Source organism: Plectropomus leopardus, chromosome 22, assembly GCF_026936395.1.
Source record: "Plectropomus leopardus strain MGB_pleo_1.0 chromosome 22, ASM2693639v1, whole genome shotgun sequence".
Classification (NCBI taxonomy): Eukaryota; Metazoa; Chordata; class Actinopteri; order Perciformes; family Serranidae; genus Plectropomus; species Plectropomus leopardus.
The window spans coordinates 3,465,508-3,492,745 of record NC_142197.1 but is presented as its reverse complement, the minus strand read 5'-3'; the positions used below and the strand labels follow the sequence as shown (position 1 = coordinate 3,492,745).

At 38.1% G+C, this 27,238-nt stretch overlaps 1 protein-coding gene across 4 annotated transcripts in view; it reads right to left on the bottom strand.

Moving 5' to 3' along the window:
* phf21b (PHD finger protein 21B) overlaps positions 1–27,238 on the bottom strand; it is a 126,138-nt gene that overhangs the window by 15,146 nt on the left and 83,754 nt on the right. For all 4 annotated transcript variants that reach the window (XM_088072758.1, XM_088072755.1, XM_088072756.1 and 1 more), the window contains one exon: positions 13,029–13,289. In XM_088072758.1, coding sequence (XP_087928884.1) covers positions 13,029–13,178 — 150 coding nt within the window. In that variant the 5' untranslated portion in view covers positions 13,179–13,289. The remainder of the gene's footprint in view (positions 1–13,028; positions 13,290–27,238) is intronic.

The following is a 27,238-nucleotide window of genomic DNA, read 5'->3' as shown; positions in this document are numbered from 1 at the left end:
AATTTGGTGACTGAACCCTTTGAAACTTGAGAGAATTGGCTAGATTTTTATTTTTCAGAAACATACTGATACTGATAAATCACCTAAAAATAAGCCAGAGAAAATTGAAAATAAATCAAAAAATAAAAATAAAATTACTTGAAAATAAGTACAAATGAAAAATGAAAAAAAGTAAACGTTACCTCAAAAATGCAAAAAATAAAATAAAATAATAAATTTATTAATTTTGTGTAACAAATGTTTTAAAAAGATATATGTACTGGATATTTTCCTAGTTTTTATTTATTTATTTATTCATTTATTTTTTCCTCCTTTTTTTTTTCTTTTGCAGAATATTTCTTGCCAGTTTGCTCACTGTCTTTTTTCCTCCATGTTTCATTTAAAAAAAACAATTTCTTTAGGCTTCAAAGGTTTAAATGCCTGTAAAAGGCATCTGAACGCAGCCCAAAAAAAGGTTTCAAAAGGTTAAACTGCAATTCACCTGCTCAAAAAGCAACATCTAATCCCACAATAATTTGAATTATCTGTTTTAGTTCTGAGAATAAATAAAAGAAAAAATAAAAGAATAAAACGTAAATCTTCCTTGTTAGACCACAGAGGAGCGACATCACCGTGTCGCCTCTGATTCTGCGTCTGTGATTGGCCGACACTTCCCGTCAATCTAAACCGAACCTGGACCAGTTAAACCAGTTAAACCAGTAAACGAAGCTCAGACGATCACAATCTCCTCCACGTTTCCTCTCAGCCGCTCGACTCCGACAGAAATCAGGAGCAAAGTTTTCTCCTCCTCCCCCCTCTGGATCACAGCTCACCCCGCCTCCCCTCCTTTCTTCTTCTGTGAAAATCCCTTCGTTCCATTGTATTGTGCTGCAGAGCGGCTCGGAGAGGAGGAGGAGGACGAGGAGGACGAGGAGGAGGAGGAGGGGGGAGGCAAGGCCTGTTCCCATGGCAACTGCAGAGATGAAAATTCTTGCAGTGCGAGGGCTTTCATTTTCGTAATTGCTTCCTCTTTTCTCCAAACCTAAGCACCTTCTCTTTAGGGGGCCTCCTCCCCCTCCTCCCCTTCCTCCTCTTCCTCCTCTTCCTCCTCCTCTCCGGTGTGAGCACTGAACACAACCTTGGATCACTGATTTCCTGTTTTTTCCCCAAATACTAAAGTCAATACTGTCGCTGAGACAGACGACAGCTCTGCAGCAAACACTGAGTCGTCCTCTTCGGCCCAAAGTTTCAAAAAACTGCAGTTTTAATCCAGAGAGTCATGAAAGTATGTATTTATATATGTAGTTATGAAAGTGCTGTACTGCACAGATACCTCAACTCGCTTTGTTTGGGGGCCACTTCGTTAAATGACAGAAGACCAGGGGCCAGATACACGGTTCTAGGATTTTAGGAAGTTTCTCAGGTTTTAGGACGCTTCTAGGATTTTAGGACATTTTAGGATTGGAGTGCATTTGTAGGATTTTGGGACATTTCATGGAATTGATGACATTTCAAGGATTTTAGGACATAACAAGGCTTTAATGACGTTTCAGGACATTTCTAAGATTTTAAGACATTTCTCGAAATTACTAGGATTTTAGGACATGTTGAGGGTTTAAGGACATTTTTAGGAATTCAAGACATTTTTAGGATTTTAGGGCACTTGATTAATGGCATCTGACTTTAGGACGTTTCTAGGATTTTAGAACATTAGGGGCTGAGCTTTTTTTTTACATAAACAAGCTCGTTTTTGATGCTGTTTTTTTGGCACCTTTTGTGTACTAAAAGTACAAAAACAATTCCCACTGTGCATAACTTTATATTCATTGTGAAGTACATAATGATTGGGGGGCTGTAAGTTGAGTATAACTGGTGTTTTGTGTTGGTGCCGTTAGTAAGAAACAGAATCGCGAAGAGCAGAAGGTGTTTTTAGCTTTGGGAGTTTCATTCATGTTTTTGTACTGTTAGTATACATAAGGTGTCAGAGTGCATAAAACAGCATCAAAACAGAGCTTGTTTATCAAAAAAAGTGCGAGTGGAGGATCGTCCGCACCCCCGACAGAGGTCCTACTGAGACCCTAATGTCCTAAAATATAAGAAATGTCCTAAAATCCTAGAAACATGCATGAGGCTGCTGTGACTGGTTCCTGGCCTCCTGTCAAATGGATATTTAAAGTTTTAAAAGTAAAAGCACCAGATGCAGAAAAATCTATGAGTGAAATGAATGAATGAAAATAAATAATAAATCAGTTAAAATTAATTTAAAAAAGACTCGCAACCCAATCACCCCTCCCAAAAAAAGTCATTGTACATTTTCTTCAACGTTTTGCAGCTGAAAACTTGAAACTTTACATTTTAACAACACCGTGGTGAACGTTCGGTTTCGGTTTAGACACTAAAACAACTTGGCTTTGGTTAAGAAATTTTGAAATTTTGGCTTAAAATACTCAGTTTTGGGGACACAATCGCAGGTTCAACATCAGTGTCTCAGTACAAATATGCTTCATATCATTTCCAGGACAGAAAAGAAAAACCAGATTAAAACAGTGACAATAAGCGAAGGAAAGTGAACTTTTAGCATTAAATCATCACACCGCAAGAAAAAGTTTGAGCCGAGCTTTTCAGAAAACAATTTGATTAAAAAGATGTCAGCTGTGAGACGATGAAGCAGCCAGTCAGACGGAGGGAGGAGATTACAGAGAAACATGGATCTAAACTCTGTCATCGCAGCAGCAGGAGGAGGAGGAGGAGGAGGAGGAAGAGGAGGAGGAGGAGGAGGAGAAGGAGGAGGAGGAGGAGGAGGAGGAGGAGGAGGAGGAAGAGGAGGAGGAGGTGGAAGTGCACACGCAGCAGCCGAGGACAAAATGTTTCATCTTTTTGTGTCTGCAGACGAGAGTCTGACTTCACCATCATGTGGATCTGTTTTAACTTTACGCATCGGCTTTTTTAAATATTTGTGTATTTGTGAAATTTGTGTCTTTCAGTTTTTTGTAAAAAAAAAAAAAAAAAACTGTTGAAAAATGTCACACAAATAAACTCCGTCCTTGAAGTATTGATTTGTGAAGTCGGCTCTGCATTACCTCATAATGATGATGCGACTCTGGCAACAGTGACTGCAGACTTTTTGGTCACTTTGAAAAATTACACAACTCCAATAAGTTTAAAGAGTCGACTAATAAATGTTTATTCCCGACTGAAGTGAATGGAAGCCGATTAGAGTCTGGAAAGCTGCACGGTTAGTAAAGTCTTTGAATGTTTGAAAGTAAATGGGATTTTTTTGTTTTGTTTTCTTAAAAAAAAAAATGGCTTAGTTTCTTTCAAAAAAAAAATCATGGGAATAAGGCAATGATCACCAAAACAATACTCATAAAAATAAAAAGAAGAAAAAAAATTAGCTGAAAATAAGCAACAAAAAAACAAACAAGAAAGTGACCTTAAAAAATGCTAAATATTAAAATAAATAAGATATATGCACTTTTCTGTTTATATAATAATAATAAAAATAACATGCATAATTTTGAGGACATTTTCAATATATTTTTTAAATTTACTTTATTTTTATTTTATTCTTTTATTTTTTTCTATTTATTCTATCTAATAATTCCACTCAGCTAATTTTCAGGATATTTTATTGTCATCTTCTTGTTTTACAAATTTTCTGAAACATTTATACATTAATATATATTTAATATATTTGTTTCAGTCAATGAGAAATGAAGATTATGAGGTTGTGCTTGTTTGTTTGGTGTGTTGGTAAATATGTGTTGTTTTGTTTTGTTATTAATATTGTGGCTTTGTTTTTTGTTCTTTAAATCTTAATGAAAATAATATAAAAATAAATAAATAACATACACCATTAAAAACAATGTTGAAAAGCACCATTAGGCACCTATTTAGCAAACACACGAGAGTCCTGAACATCTACAAGTTACATTTCCTCAAACATTAAAAAACACGCAGCCAACATTGTTCAAACTGCCATAAATTTGGTTTAAATTCTGGAAATGAGTAAGAAAAGTGCAGAAAATGATGCTGAACACATGCAGAATATTTGGACTTGTTTGAATGCTGCAGTTATAAATAGCAGACCTGATCTTTTCTGACTTTAAAGAGGATTTAAGGTGACAGACTGCAGATTTTTGCGACCTGGAGCAGCTCTGCTGGTTCCTGCATGTCCTCTCTGCTGTGTTATAAATAAAGCACATACAGGATTACAGAGAGAAGTGTACACACTCTGTGTTTGTACAGATCACACAGCTCTGCAGACGTCACCCACACTCTGACGCCGTTGTTCCCGCGGCCGCCAGCAGAGGACGCCGCCTCGAGGCCACGTCAGCTCTCTCCGCTCCCCCTCTTCATCTCCACCATGAAGAAGCTTTTCATTTCATTCATGCTCCGAGCCGCCAGAGATGAACTCGGTATGATAATGAAGCTGAGAGGAGAGTCAGGCTGCGTTCACAAGCAGCAGCAACACGCTTTACATCCTCAGCGCTTCTTTCAGCCGCTGTGTTAACTATCAGGCCTCATTCCTGTTTTTACAATATGGATGTAATAAGTCTGGGAATGATATGAGATGGAGCAAATAACATAAATATAAAATTATACTAGAGCTTAAACAAATATCTATTAATTTTCAGCTATTAAATCAATTGCCAACTAATTTGATAAAAGATAAATCAGTGAGTATTTTTAATTTTATTATTTTAAATGTGAATATTTTCTGTTTTTTCCCCTCATTTATAAAAGTAAACTAAATATTTTGTATCTATTTGGGATTTTGGGAAATAGAGATTAACTTTTTTTTTTTTTTTTTTTAACCATTTTGTGACATTTTATAGACATTAATCTATTTTTAAAAAATAACAGTTTGGTGCTGCCCTAATTTATTATAATTTTTTTTGTTTTTTGTTAATTAAGTTATTTAACTCATCATATATATATATATATCTTACGCATTTATAGCTGAAGGCAGCTGAAAACAGGTATGTTAAAATGTGAAAATATATTGAAATAGAAATGAACTGCGTAAGACACTAACATTAAAATATATATTTTAAAAAATATATATATATATTTAATTTTTTTAAGTATCATCATGCCTTTGTATTCTAATAATTTCCTTCAAAGCCCTTTACAGTACACATCTACGTATGATTATGTTATAATACTGAAAGTGAAGGAAAGTACTGTCATTAAATGCCTTTCATTTATCTAAATTACTACAAAATAAAAGATGTTAGGAGTTTCCTTCACCAACATAAATCTTCAATAGCTTTTTCTGGGAAACGAAAAAAATAATATTTTTTTCTTTATTTGTCTTCACTTTTACTGTAATTAGTAAATAATCACATGACCATTTACTGGAAACTTGTTAAAAATTTGAAGTTACATATTAACTCCTTAAAAAAGGGAAGAGAAGGAGCTGGAAATTACAAATCCACTGAGGAAAAAGACTCACTTTATGAAAACGCAGAGAAAGAGTCTGATTATGTTTAATAAACTTATCAATGAATCAGCTGATTGTTTCCGCTCTGGATGCCACTGAAGCTCAGTCTGCTGATGTGTTGCCATGGTAACGTGGTTCCTCGCCTCATTCAGCAAATGTTACAACCTTCCTCAAATACCCCGAGATTTTCCTACACCTGGGACTTTCTCCAGGACCCCTGGAATCTCGCCAAGGACTACCAGATGTTTCTCAAGGACTTGGACAAAATCTAGAACCCCCTCAAGGACCACCAGAACCGGCTCAAGAAATTTTGAAAAACAACAAAACTAGCTGAAAGATAAATCAGCCAGACCACCAGAACACGGTAGTCTGAAGTTTCTGCAGAACCACTAGAACCTCTGCCATGACCCCCTTAAACTTTTTCCATGACCCCTGGAATCTCCTCAAGGACCACTGAAATCTTTTTACCTATAAACACTGACAAAACCTCTGGGACCTCTAGAAACACCTAAAACCTATTTAAGGCCACTTCATCACACACTCTTAAATGAACCCTGGAATAACTTCTAAGACCTCTAGATCCTTGAATGTTCTCCACGACCACAGAAACTTGCTCAAGAAATCTTAAAAAAATACCAAAACTAGCTGAAAAATAACCAAATAATTCACACAAAACTTGTTTGTCAAACATTCAGAAAAACCTTGAGAACCTCCAAAAAGACCACAAGAACTTTCTCTGCCCATAACGTGTGTTCAAACACTTGTCAAATATTTAGAAAAATCTGGAGAACCTCCTAAAGGACCCCCAGTACTTGCTCAAAGACTCATAAAACTTTACTCTGAAGGTCTTTGAAGCATGAGTAGAACTCTCTCCAAGATCTCATCATCCTCTGTTATCAATAAAACATTTTTGGTACACCTGAAACCCTACAAGGAACCCATAGAACCTCTTCTCCACACCTGAAACCCTAACGGGAACCGTTAGAACCTCTTCTGTACAATTGAAACCCTAAAGGGAACCCAGAAAACCTCTTTTGTACAACTGAAACTCTAAAAGGAACACCTGGAACCTCTTCTGTAAACCTGAAACCCTCTAAGGAACCTAAAGAACCTCTAATGTACATCTGAAACCATATAAGGAATCATTAGAACCTCTTCTGTTTAATTGAAACCCTAAAGAGAACCTATAGAACTTCTTCTGTACACCTGAAACCCCATAAGAAACCCATAAAGAAGAACCTATTTGGTAAACCTGAAAGCCTATAAAGAACCCACAGAACCTTTTTTTCAGTACACTTGGAACCCTATAAGACACATAGAACCCATTTTAGGACCACTGAAAGCTTTTTTAATGACCCCTGCTGTAGGAAAATCCAGAAGGACCACCAACACTTTCTCCAGAACCCTTGAGATCCCCAGAACCTCTTTCACGACCTTGACAACCAACCGAAGGACTGTAACTCGAGGAAAATGTCACTTTTAGAAACTCGGCCTCAAAACAAACTCAATAATTGATATTTTCACAGACACGAGTTAAGTTTAACTCCCTGATTTCAATTTATAGTTTTTAAATAAATGTTACAAATTAAAACCAGATCTCGAGCTGAAATACAACTCTGAGGTTCCTCGTTGTTTCACCTACATTCTGCCTGAACCGTGTCGAACTGAACACGCTGTAGCCACGCAGGTTAACGTGTTCGCCGTGTGCTCAGGTGACTCTCGCTCTCATAATGGTTCATTTTTCCACGCCACATGTTGTTCTGGACTCAGTGTGTTTAGTTTTAGTCATTCACAGCTCTGAGTGGGAACGCGGACCCTCGGAGGGGCCATCTGACGATCCTCCGCGGCTTTGACGAGACTCGGAGGCGGATGGCAGAGATGACCTTGGCTGCTGTTTAAAGAGGATAAAGACGTCTTTTAGAAGGCGGCGAGATGGAGAGCCATGAAAGAGAGGCAGGATCAGCGTTAAAGCTGCAGACTTTTCAAACACGCTCTGCCTCCTCCGAGCTTCTCTTTGTTCCTCTGCTTCAAGCTAAACACGACTGCTACTCCAATCACAAACATCTCCTCTCATCTACATGTGCTTAAGACGCTTATTCCCTCAAAATAAACTATTATATCTGAAAACTCGGGATATGCACAGGGGATTTTCTGTGGATTTATTAGATCCTGATTTTAAAAAAAAAAGTATAAATATGTATGTGTTTACGTGTAGACCTGTTCTCAAAATATTTAAAGATTTTTTTATTTCTAAACTGTCTTTTGTTTTATTTTTACTTTTTTATATGATAACCTTTTTATATCTTTGACATTGTTTTACATTATTCAGGCAAATGTAATGAATACATTCCCACACATTTTCATGGACAAGATTTTAAGACTTCTCCAAAACTTTTCAAGGACCCTTATTTATTTTTTTTCGTCCCACTTGCACGGAGTTTTTTCAAACGAATCAGATTAAATCTCTACTCAAACATAATTTCAGGAAGCTGGCAAACATGGTAACAGAAAAATTAAGATATGTACGGTAAGCAAAACGTCTTAAAACATATCAGAGCGATGTTTAGTCAACTTTTTTAGTCGAGTTTTTTTTTTCTACTAATTTCATGACTTTTACAGGTCTGGAAAACGTGATTACGAAATTCCATGACTATGGTGAGTGGGGCGTCACTTACCGAATACCTCTATGAAAGTTTAGGAAAGTATTCGAACATAAATATATTACATACTGCCTAAGCCTAAAGGCAGCTTTATTTGTTGTATATTTTTAGAAATTGTTCTTTATTAACCTTGAGCAACTTAAGAAGAAATGAACCAAAACCAAAAAAAATAAGAAATGAGTTAACAAAACAAAACAAAGCGAGACGAGACGAGGAGAAACGAAACAAAAAAGCAAGAAAATTACCTGAAAATTAGAAAAAAAATTGAAAAGTAAAAACAGAAATAAACAAGGAAACCACTGCGGAAAAATAGCTTAAAAAATAGTAAATAGCAGAAATAGTTATCTGGACATTTTTTCCTACCTTTTAAAAAACAATTTAATCAATTCAATTTTTTGTTTCTTGCTGCGTTTTCCCGCATTTTGAGACAAATCAAACTAATTTGTTTGGGGTTAAAGGTTTTAAATTCGTGTGAAAAGTGTCTGAATGCAGCACAAGAAAAATGATGTCCGTACAGGTGTGAAAGGGTTAAAAAAGATAAGTTTGGAAAAGTATGGAATTAAAAAGAAAAAACAGATCACACCATAAGCCCTCACACAGAAACAAGTCTGTGTGTGTGTGTGTGTGTGTGTGTGTGTGTGTGTGTGTGTGTGTGCGTGTGTGTGTGTGTGTGTCAGAGTTCACTGAAGTGCTGAAACAATGCAGCTTTAACGCGTGCACTCATGCAGAGCAGCAGTCCCATTACACCTCATTATTGATCTCCAAATTAGTGGCCAGGTGGTCTGAGGGACCTGCCCCCCCGCCCCCCCCGGCCCACACAGCAGCCAGGCCGGCCTCTGATTGGCCGAGCCTTTGTGACTGGATTGATGGAGGCAGCAGAAGCGTGGAGGCCTGCAGGAGGGGTTTGTTTCCTTTTATTGCCTCATGCACGCATGCAGGCAGCTGGGTGAGGAGCGCCCGCTCCCTCTGAACAATACGGCCATAAAGAGCCCGGAGACAATCCCGCCGCCTGACCCGCTCACCTCCGCCGCCCGACGGGGAGGGTGGAGACAGAGAGGGATTCTGCTGAGGACGATGGGAGGACGACGGGGGGAGGAGGAGGGGGTCTGAGCTCCTCCAAAGTGACACATTGATGAAACACGGCGGCTTTATCGCAGCCAGCGTCTGCGTTTGAGTCGGAGCCTCGGACCTGCTCTGCATCCTAACCGCAGACTCACAAAGCAGCGTTACATCCGCCAGGAGTCGGCCAATCAGAGACCTCCGAGGGGCGTCTGGATCCTGATGTGACTCGACAAAACTTGTGAACCTCATCAACCATCGACTCTCACCCTCCCCCTCCGGGCTCAACGCGTTACATCACACCTTTTTTTGGATTATTATCTCTGCACACGTTCTTCATGTTTTAATCTCTTTAAATCTGGAGCGACATCACTTTTCTTGTGCTGCTTTCAGACGCTTTTCACGCATATTTAATGTTTAAATCAGAAGCAAATTGGTGCGATTTCCTTAAAACATACAATTTCTGAAGAATTGTTCAACAAACTGCAGGAAAGTAATAGATTTAGAAACTTATTTTAAAAACATAGGGTAAACTGTCTAAGGAAAAAAGGAAAAAAGCTAGGGGAAAATGATCATAATTACATATTTAAACGTGCTGCATTTTTTTTTTTTTTAAAGCACTTTTTACTGGTCATTTCCCTGTTCTTTATTTCTTTTTCTCTTTACAAATTTTCAGGTAATTTTCTTTATTTCTTTCTCTAATTTTCAGATAATTTCCTTGTACTTTTTGCAAATTTCTTGCAAATCTTTTGGTCATTTCTTCTTCCGTTGCTCATTGCTTTCTTCGTTTCAATGGGGTTAAACTGTGAATATTTGCACATTTTACTGGTTAATATTTTACAGGTTCCATTCTCATGTTTCAAATATTGCTCAGCTCTTTTCATTTAAAAAAAAATCATTTATATTTTAATATTTTAATTGATTTTTTTTTTCTATTTTCTGTTTATGATTTTCAGCTTTTGTAGATTTTATTTGTTGTTGCAAATAAATTCCTGGTGTGTGAAAACTCATCTGGTATCAAAGTATTTTCCTCCGTCCTTAAACCTCTCTCACTGTGCGACGTAGAACCACCGCTTTAGAGCCACGACACAAAATATCGCCACGTTTCTTTCACGTTCATCACCTTTCGTCAGCCCAGAATCACACAGTGGATACCAGGTTTTACTATGATGCTGTACGCAGAGAGGTCACATACTCACAGAGATTACTTTAATCTACATTTACTTCAATATTTCACTTTGGTCACGTTTTGTATTAACATCCTTCTTGTCGTGCGAAATATAAAAAACACTAAAAGCAGAAACGCACAAGACGTCCCCTTTGAGTTCATCTTTAGGCAAAAATTTTTATTCTCTGTCTTTGGCCTCTGAAAGATTTCGGATTATAAATTCTGTGTTATATCACAATTAAGTGAATATGTTTGGTTCTTCGACAAAAGAAGATATCTGGAGACGCCAGTTTGGCCTCTGGGAAAATGAAATGGGCATTTTTTTTACTAGTTTCTGATTTAAAAGTTAATTTAAAAAATAAAAATCAATGAATAATGATAGTAATGGTTATCTGCAGCTATTATTAAAGACATACAGTATTTGTATCCCATTTAACTGCATATATCTAAAACTCAAATTCAGGTTTCTAAGGGGTAACGATCCATTCAGTCGAAGACTCTGAAGTGAATCAGGCCGGATTTGAGCAGCTGAACACTGATGATTTTTTGAAACTTCATTAAGTCACGCTCACAGAGCCAAAGAATAAAAGAGAGATGAACTCTTTTCTGTCCTCACGCAGCGTTTGATGAAAATCTGTTTGAAGGTTTCCTGCTAACAGACACGTTCTGACTTATATAAGACGTGTTGATGGACTGAGAGTCAGATCTGCCGGACGGACAGAGGGATCATAAAGCCGGAGCCCGAGGGCCCCGAGGCTCGGCCCTCCTCTCTCTATGGTGCCGTGCAATTACAGTAATAGTGTGGAGGCTGCCAGTGTTGAGCGTGAAGCTCTGATCCCCGGCTGTGTGCTGATGGAGGTGATGGTGCTGAATACAGAGTGTGGAGGAGACGAGACGCTGTGGCCTGAATCCTAACAGACACTCAGAGGAGGAAGACAACGTCTCTGAGTCAGACAGAGGACATGGAGAATTTAGATTTCCTCCGTTTGTTTCACAGCTGTCCAAACCATGACTTGTGTCTTACGCGTCATAAGGATCACACATTACGCAAGAATTACGTTATTTTTGCTTCTGGTTTGTGACATGTTTAATGTTGATCTCTCAAACCTTCAGATTTTAGAGCAATGCTGCTTTTCTGCCTCCCATCAGTCACCCCTCTCCACACACACACACACACACACACGGATTAAACACTATAGATAGAGGGTACTCAACATATGGCCCACAAGCCAAATCTGGCCCCCGATAGAGGTCCTAGCTAAGCCTCTAATGTTCTTAATTACAGGAAACGTCCTAAAATCCCAGAAATGACCACAAATTCTAGAAACATCCCGAACTTCAAGAAACTGAAATTCATCCTAGAAATGTCCTAAAATCCTAGAAATGTCCTCACATCCTAGAAATGTCCTCACATCCTAGAAATGTCCTAAAATCCTAAATGTGTCCTACAATCCTAGAAATGTCCTAAAATCCTAGAAATGTTCTGAAATTCTTGAAATGTCCAAAAATCAGAGAAATGTCCTAACATCCTAGAAATGTCCTAATATCCTAAATATGTCCAACAATCCTAGAAATGTCCTAAAATCCTAGAAATGTCCAAAAATTCTTGAAATGTCCATAAATCAGAGAAATGTCCTAAAATCCATGAAATGTCCTAAAGTCCTAGCAACATGTGTGGGACTCTGTGACTGGCCCCTGGCCTCCTGCCATTTTGCAAAAGTGGTCCCAGAGCAGAGCGGGTTGAGTTTCCGTGCACTACGACAAACACGTATGAATTCAAAAAGTTGAAGATGCTGCGGGATGCTGTTGATGCCATCTGAAAGTTTAAAAAACATGCTGGCTGTGTCACCACACGACTGTAGAAAAGACTGTTTTCTGTTTGACTATGTAAAAAAAAAAAAACTTCAAAGTGAAAGAAATGTTGATCAACAGCCTCCGAACTGTCTTCAGTGGAGCTGTTACATAAATGGTTATGTAGCTACACGATAACTAAACTGCACAACAATGACGAAATATTACGATATATATATTCACATGATCAAAAATAAACCAACATGGGCCCACACAGTGGGACACAAACTCCAGTCTCCTGAGTGAAAGTCCTGTGCTTTGTCCATTCATCCACCAGGACATCCTCTTAATGTGGACTTTATCGCTCTACAGAGAGACCGAGCGCAACATTCTCTAAAAACCACGCCCACTGGAGTTGATGTAGACGTCTCATCGCTTTTACAACCCAAAAAATAAACCGTCTATAAACTGTATTTCTACTAAAACACACGAATTTGCTTTTTTTGTGGCAAAAATAACATCAGCATTAACACAGGGTCTGAATGGACTATTATTGGACGTGGAAACAACGCCACCATCTGGCTTTTTGGCATCCTGCCAAGACCACGTCCAAAAGAAACACGACAAAGCTTCTGGAGAATCTTAAAAAAACATAATATTTGTAATACTAAACACGACAAGTGGACTGCTATTGGTGGGTAAAATTGGTGAAATGCACCTTTACTAATTTGTGCAGCATTTGAGTGAAATTGCTGAAATGAATGAAGCAAAAGTTACTGAATGCAGTTTTGACATTATCGTCCTTGTGTTGTTTCAGCGTCTGCGGGACTTCAACTATCGTCCCCCAGCAGGTGAGTTAGCCCCTCCCCCTCCCTCCCCCCTCCCTGCAGGTGTTCCAGGTGTTGTGCAGTCGGAGGCTTTTTACCTGAGAGGGAGGCAGCTCTCCGGCTCTCCTGCTGCTGAACGGGTGGACTCCGGCGGCCGCCACCCTGCCGCCCGTCTGGAGGTTGATGGGGGACGTCTGCAGCGGCTCCGAGCTCGCCGCCTTCTGTCCGTTAATGTGTGCGGTCACCATGGAAACGGGAGCCTTGGCCGGCACCACGGAGATGGCGATGCCCTGGCTGGGAGGCTTGATGAGAGACAGCGGCTTAGTCGACCCTACAGGACAACTTCTGACTGCCAGCTTCTGCAGAGACACACGGAGGAGAGAGAAAAAACACTGTCAGGGTATTTGTACACACTGGACGGCTCTCTTCTACTAAAACTACCATCAGCAGTATTCATAGTACTCACACCAACATCTGTGAATCAATCTGTGCACAGAAAATATTACAGTTTGTTTTGAAACAAAGAAAACTAAATGAATTAAAACGTTTTATTTAACGAGCGACTGAAACTAAAACAGTTATTACTACTACAATCACTACAGTACAACTGCAATCTTTCTACCACTACTACTACAACTACTAATATCTGCCACTGTTACAACAACTATTCCCTCAATGGTTTCTAATAGTCATAGTGGTTTTATTCTCAGTAGTGACAGTACAAATACTTCAGTTACAGTATTGCCACTATTGCTACTAAACCTTCTACTATTAGTAGTACTGCTGCCGCTACTACAACTGATACTATAACTACTGTTACTACAACTACTACTGTTCCTGCTAATCACAGAACTACTAGTGACTGGTCTTACTGGTACTTAATTAGTACTACACAGCAGCACTAATGTACTACAGCTACTACTACTACACACACTACCACCTCTGTTACTACAACTATTCCAACTACAGTTACCATTACTGCAAGTATTTTTACCGTTATACAAGAATAACTATTACTGCTATTTACACTTTAACGGAAAGCTTTACTACCACTGTTAGTGCTACTAGTACTGACAACTCTACATGTATAACCTTTATTATTACTGCAACTACTGGTACTTCATTCTTGATTCAATACTTGATTCAAGTATTCAAATACCGCTGCTTCTTCTACTGTTGCTACTGCTATTATTGTTGCATTATTACTACTGTTGCTACAAGTATTATCTCTATTACTTAACTACTGCGAGTGTTTTTCAATTACAACTACTGTTACTATTACTTCAAGTGTAAGTACTGACACTACTAATACTAATACTGCTGATTTCACTACAACTTCAACTAATACAAGTACAACTATTACTGCTGCTGACACTTCATACACAACTGATCCTTATATTTCTACTGCTAATACCACCACAAGTAGTAAAGTTAAAGCTACATACATGTATTAATTTTAGTGCTGGTGCTAGTACTTCAACTACATTCAAGTGTTAAAGCACTTCTCAATTACTACAACTATTACAATTGTGTTACTGCTATTAGTACAACTACAAGTATTAGTTACTACTACCGCTAGTTTCCATTATAGCTACTACTACTACAACCATTACTGTTTAATTTATATTTTTGTGATATTAAATTATAAGAAACATTAAAAATATGACATTTTCTGTTAAAAGTTAAAATTAAAAACATATCCCTAACTGTTACTTTGCAGATATTATTTTAATATTATTTGATACGATATGATAGGATACGATACGATACGATACGATGCGATGCGATACGATCTGATCTGATCACGATCTGATCTGATCACGATACGATCTGATGCGATCGATCTGATGCAATTTGATTTGATTTGATTTCAAACATGTAAAAAGGGGAAGAGACAAATTATTATACAAAAGCAGATGGACAAAAAAAGTAATATTTACAGACTATGAAAAACATGAAGCAAAAGAAACGGTCAAAAACACGATGACTTGGTTTACATATTTGAAAAGAAGTGAGATGTACAAACTTATTTAAACCCCTTCTTATCAAATGTGTGTGCATGTAATAAATCCAACAGATTTACCTTTTTAAACGTTCACCTCTCAGACTTATTGCTATCAGCAGAGCTACAGGCCTTTTTTTTTTTGCTCAGTTTGTGCTGCAGTCAGTAGAAAGCAGCTCTACTGTGTCTCTATTTGACTCTCTAATGTGAAACGCAGAATCAGTCTGGCAGCAGTTCAGCTCAGTTCAGCATCTGAGAGTGTCTTCGTCCACACGGTGCCAGACACGCTGCTGCCGTCCTACAGTCCTACCCACCAGACCGGCCTCATCATCATCACACACACACACACTGAGACCCCTCCCCCGCCCTTCCTCCTCCTCTTCAGCCTGGAAAAGAAAAATACATCTTCCAAAGCAGAGATAAGTACATCTCGCTTTCCCCTCCGCTTCACCCTCGCACTGCTGAAAAGAAGAGGCTCTCTAAATATTTTATATTCCATCCCACTGCCCCCTTCTCATCCCGCCGCTGCCTTTTTCATGCTTTTCTATGACTACAGTGTGTTTGTGTGGGTGAGGGGAGGGGAGAGGGATTTCTTTCTCGCTGGCAGACAGTTTGTGCATCGCTGAAAAACATAAAAAAAGGATTTCTGTGCAGGCGACGAGGCTTACAGTTTGAAAGCATTTTTCAGACCTGAGTGTCCTTGCTTCGCTGCAGTAATTACCTTGTAAATACATCAGCGAAGAGGCAGGTACTTTGATAAACAACATCAAATGCCAAAGAAAGAGTATATATACTGTTTATATATGCGCTTTTGTAGAAAATACCCAAACAGCTTCATTTGTTTTCACAAAAAACTCACTGAATAACCACAACAGAGACTCTAAAGAAGTAATCCAAACCAGCTGATTACAGTTTTATTTCTCCAGAAAGGAAAAAAAAGCCTCCATCAGCACCCCTCCTTTAAAAAAGCTCACCATTAGAGCTCTCTATTATCCAGCCAGAGGGGGGTGAGGGGGTGAGGGGGAAAAGTGAAGGAAACAGGGGGAAGCAGGGGGTTTATACGTCCACTTAAGGCCTCACTGCCGCCTGGGATGCTGCATTACTAATCAGCCAGTCCTCCTTAAAACACTGGAGGCTGCAGCTTTAAGGTGGACTGTAAGTGTTATTTAAGGGGTTTCAGGGGGTGCAGCAGAGGAGGGGGAGTTCCTGCTCATATCTAGTGGAGTCTTTCTTTTCTCCGTTTTCATTGTTTTTTACTTCACTTCCTTCCTGTAAAAGATTTTTTCCCCCAGATAACATGAGGTCATGCAGCTAAAACAATCCTATTAATTCTCCTGCAGCCAACTTTATTTATTTATTTATTTATTTTTAGGACATTATTTTACGTATGTACTTATTTATTTTTTATTTGTTTTATTTTAAATTTTTTTTTAGTAAAAGCACACTTTTGTTTTGAAATACGTGCAACGCTGGTAGACAGTTTAAATCTTGATCAGTGATCATTTTTACTAAAGCTGCACAGAGGAAGATAAAGATGAAAAATAAATCCAACTATGAAATAAAAATCTTGCAAAGATTTCTCATAAACTGAGCTTTTACCGCCAAATTCTAATCAGTTCATTTTTGAATCCAAGTGGACGTTTGTGCCAAATTTAAGGAATCTCCCTCAAAGCCTTCTTGAGATATTGCATTCAGAGATTGAGACAAATGCATGGTCACCGTGACCTTCACCGGTGACTACCAAAATCTAATCAGTTTGCTGTTTTTTCCAAATTAAACGTTTGTGCCAAATTTGAAAAAAATCCCTCAAGAAGTTATTGATCACTCAGATTTACAGGAATGAAAGAGTTCACAGCGACCTTGACCTTTGACATGTAACCTAAGACCACCAAAATATAATCACTCCATCGCTGAGTCCAAATGAACTTCTGTGCCAAATTAAAAAAAAACCCAAATATATATATAAAGATTTTGTTTTCACAAGTATGAGACAAACTAGGTCACAGTAACCTTGACCTTTGACCTGTGACCCCCAAAATATAAGTCCAAGTGGATATTTGTGCTAAATTTGAAAAAGGTTCAAGGTTTTGTTGAGATATCGCGTTAGATAGGAGAAACAGACAGACGGACACAAAAAAAACATAATGTCAAATAAAAAAATAAAAGTCTCAGTAATTTCTAATAACAGCTGGTCCAGTGGTTTTTAATAAAAAAATAAACAGAAGGAAAAAGAACATTTGCTGGGGACTATTCTCAGGCACGAATTAATCCTATTTGGTGCTCGAGTATTTGTGCCAGTAGGACGTGTTTGTGGGACTGAGTCAAAATAATCTCCGACAATGGAGGCTTGTGTTTACATATCAGCATCCGATTCTGTTTACTTAATAATACTGATATTAGCAACAAAAAGCCACCATCAGTCAAGTCTTAAAAAGTATAAATCTCTAGTTTTGCCCTTTGACTTTAGTATTTGCTGTATCACTCCTGTCTCGTCTGAACCTTATGATGGATTTTTTTTTTTTTACCTATATCTTGGACACCAGTCGTGCCACGTGGGCATGAATCAGTGGTTATATAAGAGTGTCTCGGATTTATTTCGCAGCGAAACCTGCTGACTGCGTGAAAAGCAAAGTAACCCAGATTCACTGCGACGCTTTCAGAGACAAAAGAAGAGGAAACTCTTTTAGAACAAACGATTTCACAGTCGAGGCCTCCGAAGCTCAGCGTCAAACCGCGACTCTCCTGCATTTATTCACGTGTTGTTATTTATTAATTCCCGCTTGACAATGAGCGCGGTGGGGCCCCATTGTTTCAGGGGATCAATGTAATCCACAGGCAGCCTGAGCAGCCGCCTGCATCAGGACCCAGGGGCCACCGCTCGCCATTCAGCGTCTGCTGGCGCCGGGGCACCTCTGATTGTCTCAAAGGTCACTCATTTAAAGCCTCTCCAGGCTGGAGAGCAGAGACTCGTCCCTCCTGGAGAGAGCCGAGCAGAAAGTGAATGAAAATACACGACGGGAGAACAGCAGGTATAAGAGAGCCACATTTAAGATGCTTTGAGAGCTTTTTAAAGCCAACTGGAATTAGATTAAAGACGAAATGCGCTGTGATTCTGAGCGACGAAAAACACGAGATTCATGAACATTTCATGACCGAGAAATGACGCTCGTTACGGCCACAACAAACAGAGAAAGATCACTTATCTATTGATAGTTAATGTCTTATCAATTATCTACAGCGCAGAAGCAACCCTCAGCACCGAAGAAAAAAACACGTTAAAACATTTACAGGTTTAAATAAGTCAACAAGATGCAGCCAGACTGAACACGGCTCGTGAAAATCACAAATCTGCTGGATCTGATGAAAAAAAATCACCTTTTAACTATTCAAAGTATCTGATTTAGACGTTTTATGTTGTTCATTAAACAGCAGGTAGCAGAGCTATATGTTAGAGCTGAAGTCTGAAATATTATTAATTGATAATAATGTCATTAGGGGATTTTTAAAGAGTAATTTTTGGACTAATAAATGGATTTTTCAGGGGATAAGAATAACCATGAAGCCATTACAGGGTTCAAAGACCTTTTTACTAATACATTTTTTGGATCTTTTCATGACTTTAGAGACAACAACCACTGATACTCCTTTTGGTTCTTTTTTATTGCCATATAATAGATTTTCTAAATATATATTTATTTAAAAAATTGAATTGAAAATGGGATTAGAACTGAATATTATTTTTTTAAGCACTGGGGAGGGAGTTATGTTTTATATTTTGGCTTTAGGGCAGGGCCGTTCAACTTTAAATTTCTGTATTTTGTATTTATTCTACTGCCATTTTTATTCTTAAAAATGTTGGTAATTTTTTTTTCTTTAAATATTTTTTTGGCATTTTTTTAAAGAAGAAATTTTGGCGATTGTCCTTTTAGATTTTTTTTAGATTTTTAAAGAAAACATTTGCGATTTGTTGTTATTGTTGTTTAAAAGTTTTTGGAGATATTTAAAGAAAAGGTTTTGGCAATTATTTTTGTTCGTTTGACATTTTTAGATTAGAGACTTTTTTAAAATTACTTTTTCCTTTAAAAGAGATTTTTAAAGAAAATGTTTGAGATTTGTTTTTGCTTTTTTTTTCTTTAAAAAATGGAAATTTCTTCTTTAAACATTTTTGAATATTTTCTTTTAATGAAAAAAAATTATTTTTTTTTTTAAAAAAACATTTTGTGATTTGCTGATTTAAGCCTGCCCATGGGTTCTGGAGGCATGTTGACATAAGATTAATCAGGGAGCACTGATGAGTTTATTTCTCAGTACAAACCCTGATCATACATAACAAAATGTCAGAGAAGTTTGTTTCGTATCAGACGAACAATCTCAAATACTGATACCGGCCTCAGAAAGCCAGGATCAGTGGTTAAACTGCCTAAAAATTTTTTTTGATAGTGCAGCTGGTGGAATATTTTTTATCCAAATGGCTAAAAGAGTCTTTTAGGATCCTGGAAAACCAGCACTAAGTGTTGATAAATGATCTTGTGGGATTTATATTGTAATAAAACAGATACTGAGGATCTGTGAGTTGAAGGTAATGACATATCTCTTTTTATTTCTCTTTTCCGAACGTGAAGCGACTAAACTAATATCCACCTTTATCTCCATCTCATCTGACTCGGCTAACAAGAGGATTCCCAAAAATGTCAGATAATCTTAACACACACTGAAGAAAGTCCAGCTGATTCCAAACTGGTTAAAATCCTGAAAACTGGAAGTCTTTGTGGGACTGAGCTGACAGATTTACTACATTTTACTTTATTTTTTACTAGAGCTGCTTTTCTTTAGCTCTTTTTAATGACATTCAGGACGGCTGCCAAACGGCGTTGTCCCCGTCACCCACGGGATCACACAAGTGCCTGTAAGGGAGGACTTGATTGCACATATACACCGTTACAGCCCCTCAGGCATGGATTTTCAGACGTGAGGACGTCCCTTTTATGTACGCAAGGTGCTAAAGAAAACACCGCAGAGACAAAAAGAGTGGCTCTAATTCTTCAGCACATTTGTCTTTTCTACCACCGAGCAAAGTAATCGGTTGAAAGCTGCTTCTTCATCTTCTTTCCTGACAAAAAAAAAGACTCCTGAGGATTTTTAATGCTGTTCGGCATCAACACGACCCCAAAGAGAGCTGCGTAACGTGTCCGAAATCAATCAGCATGAAGCTACAACGCGTATCATAACTGACACCTCGATGGAGCACAATTTGTGTGAGAAAATGTTGATAACTTTTGGATAACGAGCCATTTCCTCCATACGGAGTCAAATTGGACACAGTTTCTTTCATCAGCGTCCACTCGGCGCTCACCTTTCATCCCCACAGAGCCGCTCTAATGACGACTGGACGCCTCGATGATGAGGGGAAATGGGCTTTCTGATGCACGCTCAATTTTAGGAAGCTACAAACGTAAACTTCGAGAGCTGATTAGTTATATTCTCCGACTCTGAGCTGGTGAAAATCAAAGTAAACATATTTGTGCACTTGAGGTTGAAAGATGGATCTGTCCATGAGGGGCCGGTCTGAAACCTGCAAATATTTGTCCACAAAGCTGCTTGTAATGACTTGCAGGGGTGTTTGCATTCTCAAAACTTGGCTGTTCAAGTTCTAAAAAAGTCCTAAAATCTGGGAAATATCCTACAATCCAAAAAGGTCCTTAAGTCCTAGAAATGTCCTAAAATCCATGAAACACCCTAAAATCTGAGAAACATCCTATAATCCGAGAAATGTCCTAAAATCTTAGAAATACCCTAAGGTCCTATAAATGTCCTAAAAATGTGCTACAATACTAGAATTGTCCTACAATTTTAGAAACGTCCTGAAACCTGAGAAATGTCCTAAAATCCAAATAATGTCCTAAACACCTAGAAATGTCCTAAAATCCACAGTGTCCAAAAGTTCGAGAAACATTTCAAAATCATAAAAACATCCTAAAGTTCTAAAAAAGTCCTAAAATCTGGGAAATCTCCCACAGTCCGAGAAAGGTCCTTAAGTCCTAGAAATGTCTTAAAATCCAAGTAATGTCCTAAAATCCTAGAAATGTCCTAAAATCTTAAGAACACCCTAAAATCACCCTAAAAATTTAAATGTCCTTAAATCCAAGTAATGTCCTTAAATCCTGAAAATGTACTAAAATCCCAGAACTGTTATAAAATCCTGGAAACGTCCCGAAATCTGAGAAAAGTCTTAAAGCGGAGGAATATCCCAAAATCCTAGAAATGTGCTAAAATTCTAGAAACGTCCTAAAATCCGACAATCCGAGTCACACCATTTCGGTTTTCTGTTGTCGACCTTGGCGTTTGCCTGCAGGGAAAATTAACTTCCGAAAATTGAAAGCTTTGAAGACAGTCTCCGAGTGCTGGCCTGGTGTCAACGCTTGTTTTGAAGTAAAAATCTGTCTCTGTGTTTCTCAGATCTGAATCCACTGACAGAAAACAGATTTTGTTTGCACTTCCACAGCAGTTTTGTCACTCATCAGCTTCCATACTTGTGCGATGGCGCGGCGGGGGCGGAGCCTCTCCTGCCTGCTGGCGGGGGGAGTGTGTTAATTGAAACTTTTGGGAGCTTTCCCGTTAAAAGTGACGGAGATAGAGAAGTCAGCTGGAGCCGGAGAGCCGGTCATCTCTCGTGAAGCACCGGGAGCTGGCAGAGCTCGGCGGCAGCTGCACGGACTCAGCTGATAGGAGCAGCACAGTGGCATCCGGAGAAAGTAACCGAGTACACAGACGCTGTACTCTGAGTATTCGACTGAAAAACACCTCCTTGAGAACACTGAGTGCAATTATCCGACAGTTTTTTCTGACTCTCTGAAAACAAATGGTTCCCTTCTGAAAGACGGCGCACTGCAGGAGTTTGAAAGGCTCGCCGGCCGCAGTTAAGGTCATCCGTGCGCCGGCGCTGTTTACTGCAGATCCAGCGGGCGACAGGATTATCCTCGCTCATTATGTACTCTGTTCTGATAGTGTGCCTTTGAGATAACGGGGCCGCTGAAAAACGCATTAGTAGCTGTTCAGATTTCCATCAGCGCAGCTGCCAGACGTTTTTCTTTGTTTACGCTCCATTTACCGACCGGGCCCTCAACTCCGTCCTGAAAGGTGCCGAGGAGACGGACGGACGCAGTTTGTCCTTTTTCCTCCCAGTGATGGAGGAAAAACTCCCTCGCTATACAAATACTACAATAGAAAAACATCCGTCCATCGCTCACGATCAGTAAAAAAGAAAGCAAAGAGTACTTGAAGTACTCGAGGTAAATGACGGTCTCAGATAAGGACAGTCCCACAGACGTCCATTTAGTGGCAGTTCTGGAGCTTTTGATCACATCTCAGGAGCTTAATCAGACTGAGCTTGTCTTCAGTCTTGGAGGATTAATCGATGTTCAGATTTCAGCGGCGTTTAAAGAGCTCGCCATCCAAAACAATTCAAACATCTACAACAAGGACACACTTGATTTATTTGGGGGCCACTTTTGTACAATGACAGGAGGCCAGGGGCCAGTCACAGCAGCCCTATACACATTTCTATGATTTAAACACTTTTACAGGATTTTAGGATGTTTCTCCGATTTTAAAATGTTTCTAGGATTTGAGGAGGTTTCTCAAATTTTAAGAGATTTTTGACATTTCTAGGATTTTAGGACACTTCTTGGACTTTAGGACTTTTCTTGGACTTAAAAACATCTCTAGAATTTTAGGACATTTCTTGGATTTTAGGACTTTTCTAGGACTTAAGGACATCTCTAGGATTTTAGGATATTTCTTGGATTTTAGGACATTTCTCAAATTGGATTTTAAGACATTTAATTTAGGGACATTTGTAGAATTTTAGGAAGTTTCTAGGTTTTGAGGACATTTCTCCGATTTCAGGATGTCTCTAGGCTTTTATGACATTTCTCGGATTATAGGACTTTTTTAGGACTTAAGGATATCTCTAGGATTTTAGGACATTTCTAAGATTTAAGGACATTTCTCAGATTTTAGGATGTTTCTTTAATTTTAAGACATTTCTAATATTTTAGGATGTTTCTCAGATTTTATGACACTTATCTGATTTAAGGACATCTCTCTGATTTTAGGACATTTCTAAGATTTCAGTATGTTTCAAGTTTTTTAGGGCATTTCTTGGATTTAAGAACATTAGGGTCTTATCTCTCTATTTTGACTTGACAACAGCCATATTTATCTAAAATTAAGCATACAATCTAAATCGGAAAGAGGAAGACGAATCTTTTGAAAAAAAAAATATATATATATACTGGAGAACCACAAATGTGTTTTTAGTCGAGTTTTTCAGAAAATGGACTCCTCTCTGCTGCGGAAGTGAACCCCCTCCCTCTGGCAGCGAGACAGCTTATCATCAGGGACACACAGGACACAGTCTGGCCCCTCGCCCACCGTTTGGCAAAGGGGGGCTTTGGGGACCGAGGCCCTCGCTGCCCCACATGTGGAGGTGGAGGTTCAGCCAGCAAACACAGCGAGGAAACAGTGTTTGCTGGAGCAGCAGTGGGGACGGTGGCTGTGACCCAGCAGGGACACGGTCCAGAGGTCTTTCTGCTCCTCTCAATGCAACAAAACCCGCTGCCCCTATCCACACATCTGTCCAGGGACGTTTCTGGGATTTGAAGACATCTTTATCCTTATAGGGACTGGTCATTTTTTATGACAAGGAGGCATGTTGAGATGATTCTGAAAGCACTCCTGTTTTTTATTTTGGCTTAAGGGAAGGTCATACAACTTTCAGTGGTTGTATTTTATATTTATTTTACTGCAGATTTTTAAGGATGAAACATGTTTCCTCTGAAAACCTTTATTTATTTTTTATTTTTTTATTTAAATATTTTTGCAGATTTTTCTTTTAAACTTTTTGTTATTTATTAAAAGTTTCTTACTTTTGTATGATTTTTTAATTTTATTTTATTTCAAAATATTGAGTGATTATTATTTTTGGCATTTTTTATTAGTTTGAAATAAATCAGACAAATTGTTTTTTCCTCAAAACTTTTGGGTGATTTTTTTTCTTGTATTTCTTTTGACTTTTTTAATTTAAATTTTTTTTTCTTCTAAATTTTTTTCTTGATTCCTTTTTTTTTTTTATTTATAATTTTGTCAATAATTTTTTCTTTAAAAATGTTCAGGCTTTTTTTCCCGACAAATTTTTGCCTTTTCAAATTTTGGGTGATTTCTTTTTTCTAAACATGCCTTCCAAACCTGTAAGACCACCAAAATAAATAATCTGCAAAATTACCACATTTATCGCAACCAGAAACTGTAACAACTTAATGTATAAAATTTGTAGTTGAATTTTTTCATTTCCAAAGATCCTTTAATGCATCATGTGGGACATACGCCTCGATATATATATGTAGATATAAATATATACATATGCATATTCAGATCTTGTGTTATTTTTAAAACATTGGGGGCTGAAGCCGTGCACGTGCAGGCCTGAAGACGTCACTGCATCCATCCATCATCGGGGATCTGATTGTGAGGCGGTTCAGGTTTGTTCAGGACTGGATCATCTAATTGTGACTCTGCTCAGATTGAGTTCAACGTGAGACTCAAGGGACGGAGACGAGCACGAGAAGACGGTTTCTGATAAAGTCGGATTCGTGTCCTGAAATCTCCCGAGCTCAGATTAGGTTTGAATTGACGAATGTTTTAGAAATAAAGAGCGAAGATATCAGCCTTTTGTTCAATATTGGATATCAGCAGGCGGAGAGAGAGAAGCTGCTCCGGAGAAGATACAGACTTTAACCCTTTAAAACCAGAGCAAATCATTGTTGTTTGTTTTTGTTTTTGTTTTTTAAAAACATTGGGCGAAACATAAAAAGTAAAAGAAAGTGACAAATTAGCACAAAAAAAGATTTAAAAATCAGTAAAATAAGAAGGAATGACTTGAAAAAAGTGCTTGTATACAAAACACATGTACATGTTTACGTGACATGATTTTAAACATGTAAATATTATTATTTTTTAATACACTTCAAATAATTTCATCTCTCCTTAAAAAATATTTTTATTTAGATTATACAAATTTTACTTAAATTCTATTTTTCTTGCCATCTTTTCCTAATATCTTGCAGTTTGCAGGGCATCTTATGCCAGGTTGCTCATTGTCTTTTTTTCTTAAGTTTAAAAAATGTTTTTTTTAAAGAAACCAATATTTTTTAAGGTTTCAAAGGTTTTAATGGTTATAAAATGCATCTGAAGGCAGCACAAGAAAACTGATGACATTCCAGGTGTCAAAGGGTTAAACGAGGCACCACACCTCGAGCAATTAAACTTCCACTCAGCTTTTTTAAAAATCTCTTTAAAATATCAAAACACCAGCAGACGTCACATTCAGACACCAGAATTTAATCTAAAAAAACAGAAAGAGTTTGATCACGTGATCACGTCTCCGCCCGTCACACCGTCAGCGGACAATGAATCCATTTAAATGCAAATCAAACACGCCTCGAGTCTCATTTTCTCCACGTGAAACAGAGTTCGGTGGGATGTCACACGGCTGCTGTATTGAACCGACAGCAGGAAACATCCACAAACCAGCTCTGAGACGATCAATCCATTTATTGATTAGTGGAGCCACGAAAACTCTGATAAGTAATTAGACATTTAACAGATGTTTAACTACAAACTGCTGACGGCTCCAGATTCTCAAGAGGTACTTTTTCTTCTGTTAAATATAAATATAAAAATTATTAGGTTATAATTTAACTATAGATTACAGCATTCTTCATTATTGCTTATTTATATTGGCTTATGTTACAAAAAATCTTATTTTAATATTTTCCATTTTGTTTTGTTCTATAAATGTACGCATCATTTAAAAAATAAAATAAGTATTTCATTTGGAAAAAATCACTGCAAGGTTACAGTTGAAAATGGACAGTTTTAATAAGCAAACAGTCCCTGTTAATACGGGCGATTCTTAAATCTATTACCTGTTTTTTTTTTACCCTGGCTTTTTCTTTTTTGTGTTCATTTTTAAGTTTTTTATTTCTCTTTCTGTTTTGTTTTAGTTTTTTAACTTTAATTTACATTTTATAATTATTATTATTTATTTTTATTATTTATTTATACATTTAAACTCATTAAAGTGGAAATTCAGATTATAAATATAGATATATAGCTTTATAGATATACACGAATATAGATTTCGTGATAAATCAGGACTCTGGTAAAATTTTAAATTAAATAATAAACGACAGATAATTAGCTGCAGCTTTCTCTGTGTGAGACATTTGGACTGAGAGTCGTGTTTTGCCACATTTGATTAAAAAAAGCAGAAATTATGCGTATTATCATATCTCGATGATTACAGAGTCAACAGTTTGGCTTCACACGAAAAAACAAAAAAAGAAGAGAAGCTCTGCTGACTTGGTAAATAGACTCAAAGACGGGAGAAACTTTAATTAGAAAAACAGAATTAGTGACAATGCTTCTTTAATCGATCAGCGCTCTAATCACTTTGTTTTTCTTGCCGCCTTCGGGTTCTTTGATTTCTGTGTTTTTTGGGGGGGAAGAATAACAGGAAATCACAGCAGCCGCCGCATCAAACTCCGGTTTGTTTATCACCAATTAACTTTTCAGCAAAGTGCCCAGAAGATATTTTCACCGACTGAATGCCAAAAACAGAGACAGAGCTGTTTCTGAGCCCCGCTGCGAGTTTCCAGCTATCGCCGTCATCATCGCCGAGATTTCAATCGCCAATCTATGCTAATTGGGTTTTCAGAAGTGACAGAGCCGCTGCGCCGCGCGGATGAATGGAGGCTGATAAAAGATGTTAGTGTGGGATGGAAAGGTTGAAACGCTTTTTTAAAAAAATCTCTCTCTACAACCTTTTTCAAGCAGAGCACGTCGATTTAAAAAAAAGTGAAATGTAATGGAGAGACGCGCTGACGCTGCCTGCTGTCCTCACCGCTGCTCGTCTCAATAAAAATAAATGACCAGATCTCACGCTCCCTATCTGTAGGGCGGCACACCCCCCTCTGCTTTCATTAGAGTTAAACAGTGTGTCAGCAGTGTGTCTCTGCGCTCTGAGGCCGAGGACACGTCTGAGACGGACGTCCGTCTTTACTTCACTCACACTCGCTCTGAAAATGTTGCTATAGACTCGTCGCTCCATCGCGGTCGCAGCCCACACGGCAGGAGAGCTGCGACGTAAACGAAAACATGACGAAAAATAAAACAAGTGAGGAAGAAGATCTGAGTTTCTTCTTCTCATTTCATTATCGAAAAACTGCAACTTCCCATCAGCCTCAG